The sequence below is a fragment of the Elephantulus edwardii genome, unplaced genomic scaffold (genome assembly GCF_000299155.1).
Source record: "Elephantulus edwardii isolate Elephantulus edwardi_28Jun2011 unplaced genomic scaffold, EleEdw1.0 scaffold00094, whole genome shotgun sequence".
NCBI classification, from domain to species: domain Eukaryota; kingdom Metazoa; phylum Chordata; class Mammalia; order Macroscelidea; family Macroscelididae; genus Elephantulus; species Elephantulus edwardii.
Window position 1 is genome coordinate 11484362 of NW_006399844.1, and position 14793 is coordinate 11499154.

General features: G+C 55.1%; 1 protein-coding gene across 2 annotated transcripts in view; it reads left to right on the forward strand.

Moving 5' to 3' along the window:
• The window catches only part of WDR81 (WD repeat domain 81), a 23732-nt gene extending 9341 nt beyond the window's left edge, over positions 1–14391 (forward strand). Inside the window, exons 1-10 of one of the 2 annotated variants that reach the window (XM_006891022.1) lie at positions 2842–6599; positions 7512–7619; positions 7846–8036; positions 8484–8674; positions 9176–9341; positions 9425–9590; positions 10597–11286; positions 12242–12387; positions 12692–12871; positions 13862–14182. In XM_006891022.1, the coding sequence (XP_006891084.1) occupies positions 2945–6599; positions 7512–7619; positions 7846–8036; positions 8484–8674; positions 9176–9341; positions 9425–9590; positions 10597–11286; positions 12242–12387; positions 12692–12871; positions 13862–14182 (5814 nt within the window). In that variant the 5' untranslated portion in view covers positions 2842–2944. Of the gene's footprint in view, positions 1–2841; positions 6600–7511; positions 7620–7845; positions 8037–8483; positions 8675–9175; positions 9342–9424; positions 9591–10596; positions 11287–12241; positions 12388–12691; positions 12872–13861 lie in introns of those variants that run through there. The other variant, XM_006891023.1, reaches the window with a different exon arrangement.
• The last annotated feature ends 402 nt before the right edge of the window (positions 14392–14793 follow it).

The following is a 14793-nucleotide window of genomic DNA, read 5'->3' on the forward strand; positions in this document are numbered from 1 at the left end:
CACAGGACAGAGCGGAGTTTAGGGCTGTTGTACATAGGGTTGCTATGAGTCGCAAGCGACTCAACGGCACATAACAACAACAACAACAGTTGAAGCTGACACTACTTCTTGACCATCAAAACCTGTCTCTTGGTCTCAAATAGACCAAGGCTAGGGATGAGGAATTATCACAGGGCACTTCATTTCCCAGGTGGGAAAACAGTGGCACATAACTGTTAGATAAATAAGGAATAAAAGGGTTTAGGATAAGATAGATCTAGGCTTAAATCCTGGCTGCTACTATCTATTGACTATATGATTTTATGGAAGTTACCTAAGGTAGTCTGCCTCCTTGGGTATAAACACATCTTTTTGTGGTGTAGATTAAGCAAAAAGTGCTTAGCTTTTTTCCTACCTTGTGGTACCAAACCCACCGCATTAAGTAGACTATGATAACCCTCCATATGGCTTCTGAGACGGTAAATATTTCTGGGAGGAGATTGCTTCATCTTTCTCTTGTAGAGCAGCTGGTTGATTGAAACTGATAGCAGCCCAACACATAATGAATGCACTATGCTACCAGGACTGCTTACCTCATGGTAAGTGCCCCTTAAATGGTGCTTGTAAGTTATAACTGTCCAGGGTCATAGGACCAAACACGTTGAGAGGCTGAGCCATTCTTACCTTCTAGGTTGTTTTGTGTATATGTGTGGTTTCTGTGGAAGTTTAACAAACCTGTTTTCCACTCAACATTTTATCTGTCTTTTATAACATTTGTTGAAATCCTCTCAATGTGACAGCATTTCCTCCCTGCTTTCTTAGATTCCATTTCTATATAGCTTTCTTTCCTGTCCCTTCCTGCCTTGTGAGTTTTGTTTATGGTCAGATAATGCCCTTTTGGTTCCATGTAGTTCACTGTTCCGTCTTCATTTTTTTTTCAGCTCTCTGTATTAGCTGCTGCTATGAAGTGGGCCACCATCTCCTTGTAACAATGGAATGAAACATTGCCTCAGCCTGCACCATCCCCATAATCAGCTGGGGATATGATTGTCATGATTCACAGGGTTTCTGCTGGCTGATTTTCAGATTGTAGGTGGTCAGGCAAGAAGCCCTGGTGGTGCAGTGGTTAAATATTAAGCTACTGAGAGGGTAGCAGTTTGAATCCACCAATTATTTCACAGGAGAAAGATGTAGCAGTCAGTTCTCATAAGATTACAGCCTTAGAAATCTTTTGGGGATGCTCTATTCTGTCCTAGAGGGTCACTTTGAATAAAAATTTACTTGACTGCATTGGGTTAGGTGACCAGACCTTTCTTCCCAGTTCAATTTACTCTGGAAACACCTTTTCATTTTTATTTATTTATTTTGCATCAATGCAAGAGAAAACCTCTATTTGTGGTGGCTTGACACATATATGCTAGTGGCATCTCAATACTAGAGATGCCTACTTAATGAGGTGCCTTGGCTAAGCATCAAACCTGGGTTTCCTGCATGAAAATTCTGTCACGAAATTACACTGGCCTTTAGTTTTTCTTAATTTGTTTTCATCGAGCTGGTTCCAATTTATAGCGAATCTCCATCAGATTTGTGAGGCTGTAAATTCTAAAGGGAAGAGAATTCCCATCTTGCCTCACTCAGTCAGTGGTGGATTTGAACCACTGGAAACATGCAGCCTTTTGGTTCACAGCACAATTGACTGGAGACTAAGCCACTAGAATTTTATTAGTTGCTAGTTCTGGGACATTCCCCCCCCCCCCCATGAAACTTAGATGAGGCAAAGCTTTCAACTAGGAGTCAAACTCGAACAAACAAAATCATGTCGTTTTGGTGCCAACTCTTTGGTTTCTGTTCCCTATGCTGTGCTCCATCCTTCCCCAGCCACAATGGCATCTGTGAGGTTCTGACCACATAGGCTGGCTCTGTGGCACCACAGTCAGGAGATCTTCAACAGGAAGCCTGGGGGAACATTTCCTCCCATGATCCCCAGGATTCTGAATCGTGGCCACTTCTCTGCTTTAGATCGCAGAGAGAGCTTTCTTTTCTTTCTTCTTCTTTTTAAAAAGAATTGTCAGGAGACAGGGCCCCCAGGCCAGAATGTCTGGGCATCAAGCTTTTTCAGCTTCCATTCTGCCAACTGGGCAAAGCCTCTTTGGCGTCTTTTGGTCAACACCTGTAAAAGATAAACAATAATAACCGTTCTCTCTAGCTCACAGAATGTTATGCGAGCCAGATGGAATGCAAAGAAAGAGATGCTTTAGAAAATTAAAAGCTCTGTTTTTGGACCGGTAGCATGAATATACTTGAGGAACTTGATGTCAAAGTTCTAGCGTTGCGGCTGAGTGGCTAATCTGTCCCCTCTTTTGGGCTGTAGTTTTCTTATCTACAAAACCGGAGGGTAGGGATCAGCCCTTTCAAGGCTTAGATCTCTGGGAAAAGCCTCCCCTCCCTCCGTCCCCTTCCAGGCGCGCAAGGAACGAAGCAGGGGAGGGGAACCTCGTGAGTAGCTGAACATCTCCCTTCCCTTAAGTCCACCGCGGCCGCCTTCCAGCCCCAGGAGGAAGGCAAGCCAACGTTAGGAAAAAGCAGAGGTTGGCAGATTGGGCGCCGGCGCAAGCCCGGTAGTGGCGCCGGCAGGAGGCGGGTCCTGATCCGTCTCATTCGAGCCACGTGCGGTTGTTTCCGTGCCGGGGCGATCACGTGACCTGAGTCAGCTGACCCGTCACGGTAGAGCCCGGTGCTGGCGCCCTGCAGCCCCAGCCCCGCGGCGCTCGGAGTGCAGCATCTTCTGAGGGGTAAGAGCGACCCTCGTCCTCCCGTCTTCTGTCCTCTGGCCCACTCTAGTTGTCTTCACCCCCTCCCTTCTCCCTCTCCCATCCGCTCCGCCCGGCTTGGCACCCCGGAAGCCGTAGAGAGGAGGGCCGTGACTGGGCTCAGCCCCGCGCTGCCCCCAGGCGGCCAGGAGGGGATGGCCCAGGGGAGCAGAGGGCGGGAAGTGGCTTCTGCTACCAGGTCTGTAGGCTGGTCCCCGCCCCCACGCCCCGACATGGAGAGCCTCCTCCGGAGTGTGCAAAGGGACCTGAACATAGACGCACGGCAGCTGGCCCCGGCCCCCGTGGGCTCCCACGTGGTGGCCCTAGTGCCCGTGCGGTGGCTGGCCAGCCTCCGAGAGCGCCGGCTACCCCAGGGACCCTGCCCCCGGGCCGAGGGCCTGGGTGAGACGGAAATCAGAACTCTTCTGCAGCGCTCAGTGCAGAGGCTGCCCCCGGGCTGGACGCGCGTGGAGGTGCACGGGCTCCGAAAACGGAGGCTTTCCTACCCCCTGGGCGGGGATCTGCCCTTTGAGGAGGGGTCCTGCTGCTCTGAGACCCTCACTCGCTTCATGCAGGATGTGGTTGCCCAGAATTGTCGCAACTTGTGGCGCCATGCATACCACACTTATGGACGGCCCTATAGCCATAGCCCTGCCCCCTCAGCTGCCCCTGCCCTAGACTTAGTTAGGCAGGCTTTGCAAAAGGTCTATGGTTGCACCTTCATGCCAGTGGGTGAAGCTACTCAATGCCCATCATATGCCAGAGAGGCACCATGTCCCCCTGGAGGTAGTCCGACCTGCCCTAGTCTTTTACGAGCGGAAGCCCTGCTGGAGTCACCAGAGATGCTGTATGTAGTACATCCTTATGTCCAGTTCTCCCTGCATGATGTGGTCACCTTCAGTCCTGCCAAGCTGACCAACAGCCAAGCTAAGGTGCTTTTCATTCTGTTCCGTGTGCTGCGGGCCATGGATGCCTGTCACCGCCAGGGGCTGGCCTGCGGAGCCCTGTCTTTGCACCACATCGCTGTGGATGAGAAGCTTTGCAGTGAGCTCCGATTGGACTTGGGTGCTTATGAGAGGCCAGAGGATGATGAGGGCCAAGAGACCTCTGTAGCAGGGGATGGAACAGGCACGAAGCCTGTAGAGGAGCAGAGAGCGGGGCCTGGGTGTCCCGTCTGCAAGGAAGAACTTAGAAACCTTGTCCTAGACTGGGTCCATGGCCGCATCAGCAACTTCTACTACCTCATGCAGCTGAATCGGCTGGCAGGCCGGCGACAAGGAGATCCTAACTATCACCCAGTGCTGCCCTGGGTGGTGGACTTTACCACACCCCACGGCCGCTTTCGAGACCTGCGGAAGTCCAAGTTCCGCCTCAATAAGGGGGATAAGCAGTTGGACTTTACGTATGAGATGACACGGCAGGCGTTTGTAGCAGGGGGTGCAGGCGGTGGGGAGCCACCTCATGTGCCCCATCACATCTCAGACGTGCTCTCCGACATCACCTACTATGTGTACAAAGCTCGGCGCACACCCCGGTCGGTGCTCTGCGGTCATGTCCGGGCACAGTGGGAGCCCCATGAATACCCCGCCAGCATGGAGCGCATGCAAAACTGGACCCCGGATGAGTGCATCCCCGAGTTCTACACTGACCCCTCTATCTTCTGTTCCATCCACCCGGACATGCCTGATCTGGATGTACCGGCATGGTGCAGCTCTAACGAGGAGTTTGTGGCCGCCCACCGGGCGCTGTTGGAGAGCCGAGAGGTGTCCCAGGACCTGCATCACTGGATTGACCTCACCTTCGGCTACAAGCTTCAGGGCAAAGAGGCTGTGAAGGAGAAAAACGTGTGTCTCCACCTGGTAGATGCCCACACCCACCTGACCAGCTATGGCGTAGTGCAGCTCTTTGACCAGCCGCACCCTCAGCGGCTGGCTGGTACATCTACCCTTACCCCTGAACCTCCCCTCATACCCAAGCTGTTTGTCCAGCCCATCCAGGAAACCACAGGCCAGGAGGACTTCCCAGGACAGCTGACAAATGGGATGGGAAGGATGGTTTTGGAGGCCACTCCATGTGAGGCTGGTTGGACGAGGGACAGGCCTGCGATGGGGGAGGATGACTTGGAGCAGGCCACGGAAGCTCTGGATTCTATCTCCCTCACGGGGAAAGTGAGTGACCAGCCAGGTTCCGTCTCCAGCCAAGTGACCCCTGGCCTCCTGCCTTTCTCAGTTCCCTCATCCTCTCGCGCAGGCCGCAGGAGCAAAGCCGGGACTGACCCTGGGGAGAGTGAAGAGGGAAAGATCCTTCTCCCAGAAGGCTTCAATCCCATGCAGGCGCTGGAGGAGCTGGAGAAACTGGGCAATTTCTTGACCAAAGGCCTGGGTGGCCACCTGGAGATGCCTGAGCAGCTCCAAGTCCAGCTGCCTGTGCAGCTGCAGGCCCTCTTTCATCGGGACATGCAGGCACTCGGGGTGCTGTTGGCTGAGATGGTCTTTGCCACCAGGGTCCGGACGTTGCAGCCTGATGCACCTTTGTGGGTACGTTTTGAGGCCGTGCGAGGACTTTGCACACGCCACCTCAAAGAGGTCCCTGTGTCTCTGCAGCCTGTTTTGAATTTGTTGCTGCAACTGAGCGGACCCCAAGGCCCTGTAGTTGGGGAGAAGAGCCAGCTGGATCCACTATTTGAGTACCAACCCGTGTCCCGGGGACTGCCCCCACCCTGCCCGGCCCAGTTGCTTAGCCCGTTCAGCTCCATTGTTCCTTTCCCTCCGTACTTCCCTGCACTGCACAAGTTCATCCTCCTGTACCAGGCACGGCGCGTGGAGGACGAGGCCCAGGGGCGTGAGCTGGTGTTTGCCCTGTGGCAGCAGCTGGGTGCAGTGCTGAGTGACATTACCCCTGAGGGCCTTGAGATCCTGCTGCCTTTTGTGCTGTCCCTCATGTCCGAGGAGCACACGGCTGTGTACACGGCCTGGTACCTGTTTGAACCTGTTGCCAAGGCCCTAGGCCCCAAAAATGCCAACAAGTACTTGCTGAAGCCTCTCATAGGGGCCTATGAGAGCCCCTGCTGGCTCCATGGCCGCTTCTACCTGTACACAGATTGCTTTGTGGCCCAGCTTATGGTGCGGCTGGGCCTGCAGGCCTTTCTGGTCCACCTGCTGCCACATGTCCTGCAGGTGCTGGCTGGGGCCGAGGCCTCCCAGGAGGAAAGCAAGGGCTTGGCGGGGGCTGCCGAGGATGAGGAGAGGGGGCTGCCGGGGGCTGGGCCAGGTGCCTGTTCCTTTGAGGAGGAGATTCAGATGGATGGTGAGCCGCCTGCCTCCTCGGGCCTTGGGCTGCCAGACTACACATCCGGTGTCAGCTTCCATGATCAGGCCGACCTCCCTGAGACCGAGGACTTCCAGGCCGGGCTCTATGTGGCTGAGTCTCCGCAGCCCCAGGAGGCAGAGGCTGTGAGCCTGGGTCGGCTGAGTGACAAGAGCAGCACCAGCGAGACCTCCCTGGGCGAGGAGCAGGCTGCTGATGAGGCAGGGGCCCCTGTGGACAAGAGCAGCCTTCAGTCAGGGGACAGCAGTCAGGACTTGAAACAGAGTGAGGGCTCGGAGGAGGAGGAAGAGGAGGAAGACGGCTGTGTGGTGTTGGAGGAGGAGGGGGTGGAGCAGGACGAGGTCAACGGGGCATCTGAGCTCACCCTGTCCGACACGGTGCTGTCCATGGATACGGTGGTGGCCAGCGGCGGGAGAGATGGGGAGGAAGAGGAGGAGCCATTGGCTGAGCAGTCCGAGGGCAAAGAACAGAAGATCCTACTTGGTAAGTCCTTGGGCCAGCAGGGTTAGCCCAGTGCTCCTGCCTCTCACACACCAGTATGTGTTGTGCACCTTCTCTGTGCCGAGCACCTGCTTAGAGTTACTCCTGTGGAGTTAGACCCACAGACTGTAACAGGAATACGGAATTCTCTGCACCTGGCAGAGAGAATGTAACGTACACAATTCCATGAGTCAGGCAGATTGGCATCTGAGTTGGTTGGAGGGCTTATGAAATAGGGCACAAGATGTTTTTCCCCCAGTAGTAGATCAGTGATGGCACACAGCAACAGTAGAACAAGTTGGTACTGTCGCGTTAGAACCAACTCATAGCTGACTCTCCAAGAGGTTTTCAGAGGCTGTAAATCTCACAAGAGGAGATTGCCCATCTTTGGTCTGTGGATCAGCTGGTGGATTTGAACTGCCTCTTTTTGATTCGACAGTACAACCTAGCCATTAGGCCACCGTATCTCCCTTCAGGTGGTAGAAGGCTTTCCTGAAAGTAACAAGTTGCCAGGTAGAAATGGCAAGGTCGGGAATGGGAGGAGCTTACCAGGTTTTTCAGCATATACAAGACAGGTAGGCTGTCCTGGTTCCATCAGTAAAAGGCCAACGTGGGTGGACATGACAGCAGAGGGGAGAGAGGAGGGAGAAGAGGCCACAAGAAGCAGTAACCAGGACCTCTACAGGTCTCATTAAACAATTCAAGGCTGCTTCTCTGAAAGGGTAACCCTACTGCAAGTTGTACCTGTGGACAGAAGCTGAAGCAGCTTCGAACCTAGGGTCTCAAAGGGCCTGGGAAGTGGAGGTGGTGGTCGTGTGGCGTGACGAGTGAAGTTGTTGCAGCCAGAGAGGCTGGGTGGGAACAGTGACAAGCCACTGCTGTCTGATGAGTTCAGGGTCTGCTCCTGCCCTGCAGACACAGCCTGCAAGATGGTCCGCTGGCTGTCCGCCAAGCTCGGCCCAACCGTGGCCTCCCGCCACGTGGCCCGGAACCTGCTCCGCCTGTTGACTTCTTGTTACGTTGGTAAGGACTGTGGTCTGTGTTGGAGCGGGCTTCCTCCCATGTCCTCCACCCATCCTCCACCATCTTTAGAGGTCCTTCCTTCCAGGTCCTGGGCTCCTTCCTTCTCTAAGCGGGGCATGAGCAGACCTGAAGTTGTAGTTTGTATGAGCAGTCACCTCTGTCCCCACAAGGCGGGCCTCTCTCGCTCTCCGCCAGCTACTCAAGGCTATTGGTTCCCCCTTGGCAGGGCCCACTAGGCAGCAGTTTACGGTGAGCAGTGGCGAGAGTCCTCCACTGAGTGCTGGCAACATCTATCAGAAGAGGCCAGTGCTGGGTGATGTCGTGTCTGCCCCTGTGCTCAGCTGCCTCCTCCACATCGCCCACCTGTACGGGGAGCCTGTTCTCACCTACCAGTACCTGCCCTACATCAGCTACCTGGTCAGTCATTGATCAGGCAGACCCAGGGAGGGGAGGCCGAGGAATCTGAAGGCTGCCCTGTGGTCCCTGAGGGATGAACGGGATCATACCTGGGGAGGGGAGGCCGAGGAATCTGACGGCTGCCCTGTGGTCCCTGAGGGATGAACGGGATCATACCTGGGGAGGGGAGGCCGAGGAATCTGACGGCTGCCCTGTGGTCCCTGAGGGATGAACGGGATCATACCTGGGGAGGGGAGGCCGAGGAATCTGACGGCTGCCCTGTGGTCCCTCAGGGATGAGGGGGATTGGGGAAGGGAGGCTGAGGAAACCAATGGCTGCTCTGAGTCTCCAGGGGATGAAGGGGATCAGACAGGCCCAGGAGGGGAGGCTGAAGGATCCAATAGCTGCTCTGGGGGATGAAGGGGGATCTTGGAGGCCGCCTTGCCCTCATGTGCTCTGTGGCCCTAGGTGGCCCCTAGCAGCACTTCAGGCCCCAGCCGACTGAATAGCCGCAAGGAAGCCGGGCTGCTGGCAGCGGTGACGCTGACCCAGAAGATTATTGTGTACCTCTCGGACACCACCCTGATGGACATCCTGCCCCGTATCAGCCATGAGATCCTGCTGCCTGTGCTCAGCTTCCTTACTTCCCTCGTCACGGGGTGAGCTTCTGCCCAGTCCCTCTGTGCTGGGAGCAGCCAGCCAAGGGAGCCCGAGGCGGGGCTGGGAAGCTTGAGGGAGAGGAAGTGCTGCCGGATGGGTGTCAGGAGAGCCCCTGAGTACCATGAACACTTCCCACTTAGCTGCTCGCTGGAAGTTTGACAGTTTGAATACACACCTAAGAGGTGCTGTGGAAGAAAGGTTTGGCAGTCTGTTTTCCTAATGGCAGCCAAGAAAACCTTGTGGAGCTCAGTTCTATTCTTGACATGTGGGTTTCTTGTAAATTGTAATGAACATGAGGGCCTGGGGCATGGTTTAGTTTTTTTTGGGTGCAAGGTATTCCAGGCTCTGATTCTAACTCTGTGACCCAGAACAAGCCACCCCTTTTTTCCCTGCCTTGTTTTCCTCATGTAGTTTAGACCAGTTGGTCTTGAAAAGCTCATAGGAGCTGCTGGGTCAGTCCTGCAGAGATGGGCACTGGGCTCATGAGCTTAACTTTCCAGGTTCCCAAGTGGTGCGCAGGCCCGGACTGTTTTGTGTGTGAAGACCATCAGCCTCATTGCCCTGATCTGCCTGCGCATTGGGCAGGAGATGGTCCAGCAGCACCTGAGCGAGCCCGTGGCCACCTTCTTTCAAGTCTTCTCCCAGCTGCATGAGCTTCAGCATCAGGTGGGTTGACCTGCTTGCCTGGCTAGGGTGGGCTGGAGTGGACACAGGACATACAAATAACTCCCCGGGCTTCTTGCCACCAGGATCTGAAGCTGGATCCTACGGGTCGTGGTGAGGGCCAGCTGCCAGAAGTGGCCTTCTCTGATGGGCAGCAGCGGCCAGTGGACCCCGGCCTGCTGGATGAGCTGCAGAAGGTGTTCACCTTGGAAATGGCGTACACAATCTATGTGCCTTTCTCCTGCCTTCTGGGTACTGCCATGCTGTGCTCACTGGACAGACGTCATGGCTATGTCCCTCCCCTGGGTGGGCCTCATAGACTGACTTCGTGACTCCTGTCCCCTAGGGGGCCCCTGTAGACAGACTTCATGACTATACTCTCTGGGGGAATCCCATAGACAGACTTCATGACTTTTCTTCCTGGGGGAACCTCCATGCTTCCCCTGCCCCCAGAAACAACAGTGGGTACTATGTACAATATTTCTGGATCAGAGCTAAAAAGAGTTCATCTCGCACACTGACTCCCAACGAGATACGTAAAAAGAGACTGAGCTTTAGTTAGAAAGATAAAGCCTGTGATATTCTGTCTCCTTAGCAGTTGGAGAGGGAAAGAGGAGTTAGTGGACCTGTGACAGCCTCAGAAGTCTCATTTCTGAGAAGAAACATCATCCTGAGAGTAATAGCTGCCTTTTGCAGAGTGCCTGTATGGACCAAAGTACCTGAGTGGTACAACGGGTGTGTGCTCGACTGCTAACTGAAAGAGTGAACCCACTTGGCAACACTGCGGAGAAAGGCCTGGCAATCTCTTTCATAAACATTACAGCCAAGAAACCCTATAAAGCAGTTCTACTCTGTAACACAGGGGGTAACCATAAGGCAAAACTGACCAGATAGCAGCAGACTTTTTATTCATACAGACTAGTCCATGCCAAGAATTTACATGTGTCATCTGTAGTTAGGTACATCTGTCACTCCTCTGTTGAGATGTAAGCTCTGTGAGGGTAGAGAACCAGCTGTCCTGTTTGCTGTTCTTTTTCTGGTCCTAACATGATACCCAGTGCATTTGGTAGACACTTCTGTCTTCATTTGTGCTGAGTGAACAGCTCTGCGTTTACTAGGGAGGCTCAGAGATGAAGAGTCACTTGGTCAGTGATAGCCCCTAGCTGCCCAGCCTCCTGTGGTTCCCAAGCCCTTGGGTGGGTGGCGGCGGCTCCCTGCAGACTTCCCTGATTGTAGGGCCTCTGTTGCTCCCTTGTAGGTGACATCATCCGGAAGATCGTTCCCAACCACGAGCTAGTTGGGGAGCTGGCGGGACTGTATTTGGAGAGCATCAGCCCCAGCACTCAGAGCCCTGCCAGCGTGGAGCCTGCCGTGCCCACCTCTGGCCCTGATTGGGACCCCCATTGCGGGGGTAGTCTTCAGGATGATGGTCACTCAGGGACCTTTGGGAGTGTCCTGATTGGGAATCGAATCCAGATCCCCACAGACTCTCAGCTTGAGAGCCCTGGCCTGCTGGGCTCCATCCCGGGGGTGGGTGGCAGGGGCCTGAGTGGAGGCAGTGAGGACCACGCCCTGAAGCGGGAGTTGCCACGCAGCGTACACGGGCTGAGCGGGAACTGGCTGGCGTACTGGCAGTACGAGATTGGCGTGAGCCAGCAGGACGCCCACTTCCACTTCCACCAGATCCGCCTGCAGAGCTTCCCTGGCCACTCGGGGGCTGTCAAGTGTGTGGCGCCCTTGAGCAGTGAGGACTTCTTCCTGAGTGGCAGCAAGGACCGGACAGTGCGCCTCTGGCCACTCTACAACTACGGGGACGGGACCAGCGAAACAGCCCCACGCCTGGTCTATGCCCAGCACCGCAAGAGTGTCTTCTACGTGGGCCAGCTTGAGGCCCCACAGTACGTGGTGAGCTGTGACGGGGCCGTGCACATCTGGGACCCCTTCACAGGTGAGCTGGCCCAGGTGAGGCCTGTTCTGCTGCTGCCTTCCTGTGGTGCCCCCGTAGGCCCGGGTATAGGGCCTGAGGGTGGGAGAGTTGGGTCATAATGTTCTTTGTGTTTGTAGAGACCACATAGAGGAGCTGTGTTGTCATTGCTGCTAAGTTGGAACTGACTCATACCTGATCCCCCAGCAGATTTTCAGAGGCAGTGAATCACAGAGGAGGAGATTGCTCATCTTTCTGGTGGTTTCAGACCATGCGTCTTTGGATTGGTAGCTCAGCTCCTTGGCCACCAAAGCTCCCTTGAGAGCAGACTTATTAGTTATTTGAGTTTGAATTGGCTGCAGCAACTTTCTTGATAACTTGCCTTGAGGAAGTTACTTTCTTGTTATTATGTGCTGTCAAGTCAGAATTGACTCATAGCTGACCGTCCAGTAGGTTTTCAGAGGCAGTAAATCAAAAAGGAGGAGATTGCCTGTCTTCCTCCCACAGAGCAGCTGGTGCACTCAAACCATGTACCTTTGAGTAGGCAACACAGCTCCTTACCACTAGACCACGAGAGTTCCCTGATTGTAACTTATCCCTCTGTCTTACGAGACTCAGTTCAGAGGATAACACATGTAGGAGTTTAGTTTAATGTATACCTTGTAGTGTTTGTTTGGAAAGCTGTTGCTTATTCTTTGGCCTTGGAGGGAGAAACATGGTTGAAAAGGTGAGAAGGATAGATTAGTGTGGGAGTGGCCTGGAGGTGACATTTGTTGGGGGTGCTGTGTGAAGATGAGGTTCTTCTGGGGACAAGGGCATGGCACTGCCATGAAAGCAGGAAGAAGAGTAAAGAAACATCTCCAGGGCTTTTCTGATGGGCCTGGGGAGCCTGGGGAGGGAGGTCTGGAGGAGACCGGGGCACCGAATGGGAGTAAGGGGCCAGGGTCCCAGATCCACTGCCTTGCCTGCTTGCTCCCAGGGAAGCCCCTTCGCACAGTGGAGCCGTCAGACAGTCGGGTGCCGCTGACCGCCGTGGCCGTCATGCCTGCCCCACACACCAGTATCACCATGGCCAGCTCCGACTCTACCCTGCGCTTTGTGGACTGCAGGAAGCCTGGCCTGCAGGTCAGCAGGGGCAGCCATCTTCCCAGGACCTGGCAGGGAGGGGGACCCATGAAGAGAGACAGCCCATGGACGCCCTGTGTGTCCCTGTGGAGACAGATCACCCATGGCAGGAAATCCTGGTCTGTAACTCTGGCCTGTGAGGCTAGGGGAATGGAGGCAGGGGAAGGATACTGGATTTTTCACTGCCCTTGGCAGGGGGCAGAGGCTCCGCCCGCCTGCTTTGTGTGATCGGGTGGTGGGTAGCACCGGTAGGGAGAAGTGGGTGGGCAGGAGTTGCCTCTAACTTGGTCTCCTTTGCCTGCAGCATGAGTTCCGCCTGGGTGGTGGGCTAAATCCGGGCCTTGTCCGCTCCCTGGCCGTCAGCCCCAGCGGCCGCAGCGTCGTGGCTGGCTTCTCTTCGGGCTTCATGGTGCTCCTGGACACCCGCACGGGCCTGGTTCTGCGGGGCTGGCCAGCCCATGAGGGGGACATCCTGCAGATCAAGGTGAAGCTCCTCATGCCCCTCTTCCTCGCAGCCTAGCTGGGCTGCAGCTCACGTTCCAGCGAGGGCCTCTTCTGACACCTGTCCAAGGACAAGTGGACAGGGAGGGTGGCCCTTCTGGGCCAGCTCAGGTGCTAACTGTACCACAGCAGCCTGGGCAGGAAACAGACTGTGGGGGCGGGAGCAAGGGGGCAGAACTGACCCCAGTGCCTCCTGGAGATGTTCTAATGAGTAACTCTTGTCCATATTTGTCTTGCTTGGAGGATCAGGGGTCGGGCCCTGTCCGTGACCTAGTTCAGATTAAATAAAGCTCAGTTCAGAGGCTGTTTACTGCTCCCTAGCCCTCTGAGAAGGACTCATGCCCTTCGCTGCACTAACCCTGAGTGGGCAAGGACAGGCCTGTGCAGGAAATCCTGCCCCCCTTCTCCTCCACTTATAACTCTCAACCACAGGCCCCAGGGAGGGCACAAGGCGACCTGTGGGAGGACCTTTTTATTTTAGAAATTGAGACTCCTCCTGGTCCTGGATGGAGGACAGGGACATGTACTACCAGTGTTGAGGGCAGGCTGCCCCGGCTTCTTTCAGGGCCACAGGGCCCTGGTCTCCAAGTGCCTTTTAAATTAAGACTTTCTAAGAAAAGGCCAGGAGGATTTGGGTCAGCTGATTTTGCCATTTACTGACTGTGTAAAGTTGGGCTGAATTTTTAGCCTCTTAAAGCCTGTGTAAGCCTCAATTTTTCCTCTCAATAAAATGAGGACAACAGTATTTATCTCACCAAGTAGTCCTGAAGATGAAATGTGTAATGTGAAGATGAAATGTCTATGTAACCTGTAGGAATGTCTCAAACTATAGTGATGATTAGGATAGTAACAACCTCGTGTATCCATCCACTCAGGAGGCCATCTTCCTGGTCAGATGCTGTAGGAGGGCTTGGGAAAAATACCGGGACTCTGTAGGTTCAGCCTGCACTGAAGCTGTTCTCTCTCTGGGTAGGCGGTTGAAGGCAGCATCCTGGTCAGCTCCTCCTCTGACCATTCCCTGACCGTCTGGAAGGAGCTGGAGCAGAAGCCCACGCATCACTACAAGTCGGCATCCGACCCCATCCACACCTTTGACCTGTACGGCAGCGAGGTGGTCACTGGCACAGTGGCCAACAAGATCGGTGTCTGCTCCCTGCTTGAGCCTCCCTCTCAGGCCACCACCAAACTCAGCTCCGAGAACTTCCGAGGCACCCTGACCAGCCTGGCCTTGCTGCCCACCAAGCGCCACCTCTTGCTGGGCTCGGACAATGGGGTTATCCGCCTGCTGGCATAAGCTGAGCAGCAGCATGGAGCTGGCTACACCCCTTGGAGCCCATCCCCCCACCCTCAGTGTCCTCTCTGTTCCCTGCAGAGCAGGCCTGAGACCCCTGTCCCTGTGTGGCCTTCCATCTGGGGCCTCCAGGTGGGCTGTGCTCGGGTTTCTGAACCCTCAGAAGCCACCCAGGCTGACTGTCAGAAGGTTTTCACAAGTATCCATGGCTTGGGAAATGCTGCCCCAGGTGGAAGGGGACAGTAAGAGGGACAGCATCCTTTCTCTTGGACTTAAGAGTCTTTGTTCTCCTGGTTTTGCCCTCTGGGTCCACATGGAGCTGAGCTCCGGGAAGGGGAAGGGAAGCTGGGAAAGGGAAGCCGGCCTTTCCCAGCTGGTCTGCAGCCAAGGCCACCCTTGGTGGATGCTCTCTGTCCTTGCTGTGCAAGGACAGGGATGCTGCCCAGCTTCAGCACACTGAGGTGCTTGGACTCCAGCCTCTGGGGGGGGGGGCTGGCCTTGGCCCAAGAGTTCAGGGCCTTGGTCTAGGGGTAAGCGTCCACACCAGGGGAGGGGAGATGGGCTAGGCTAGCTGGTGCCTGCCAGGCATGACCCCATGCCTTGCCTGCCCACCT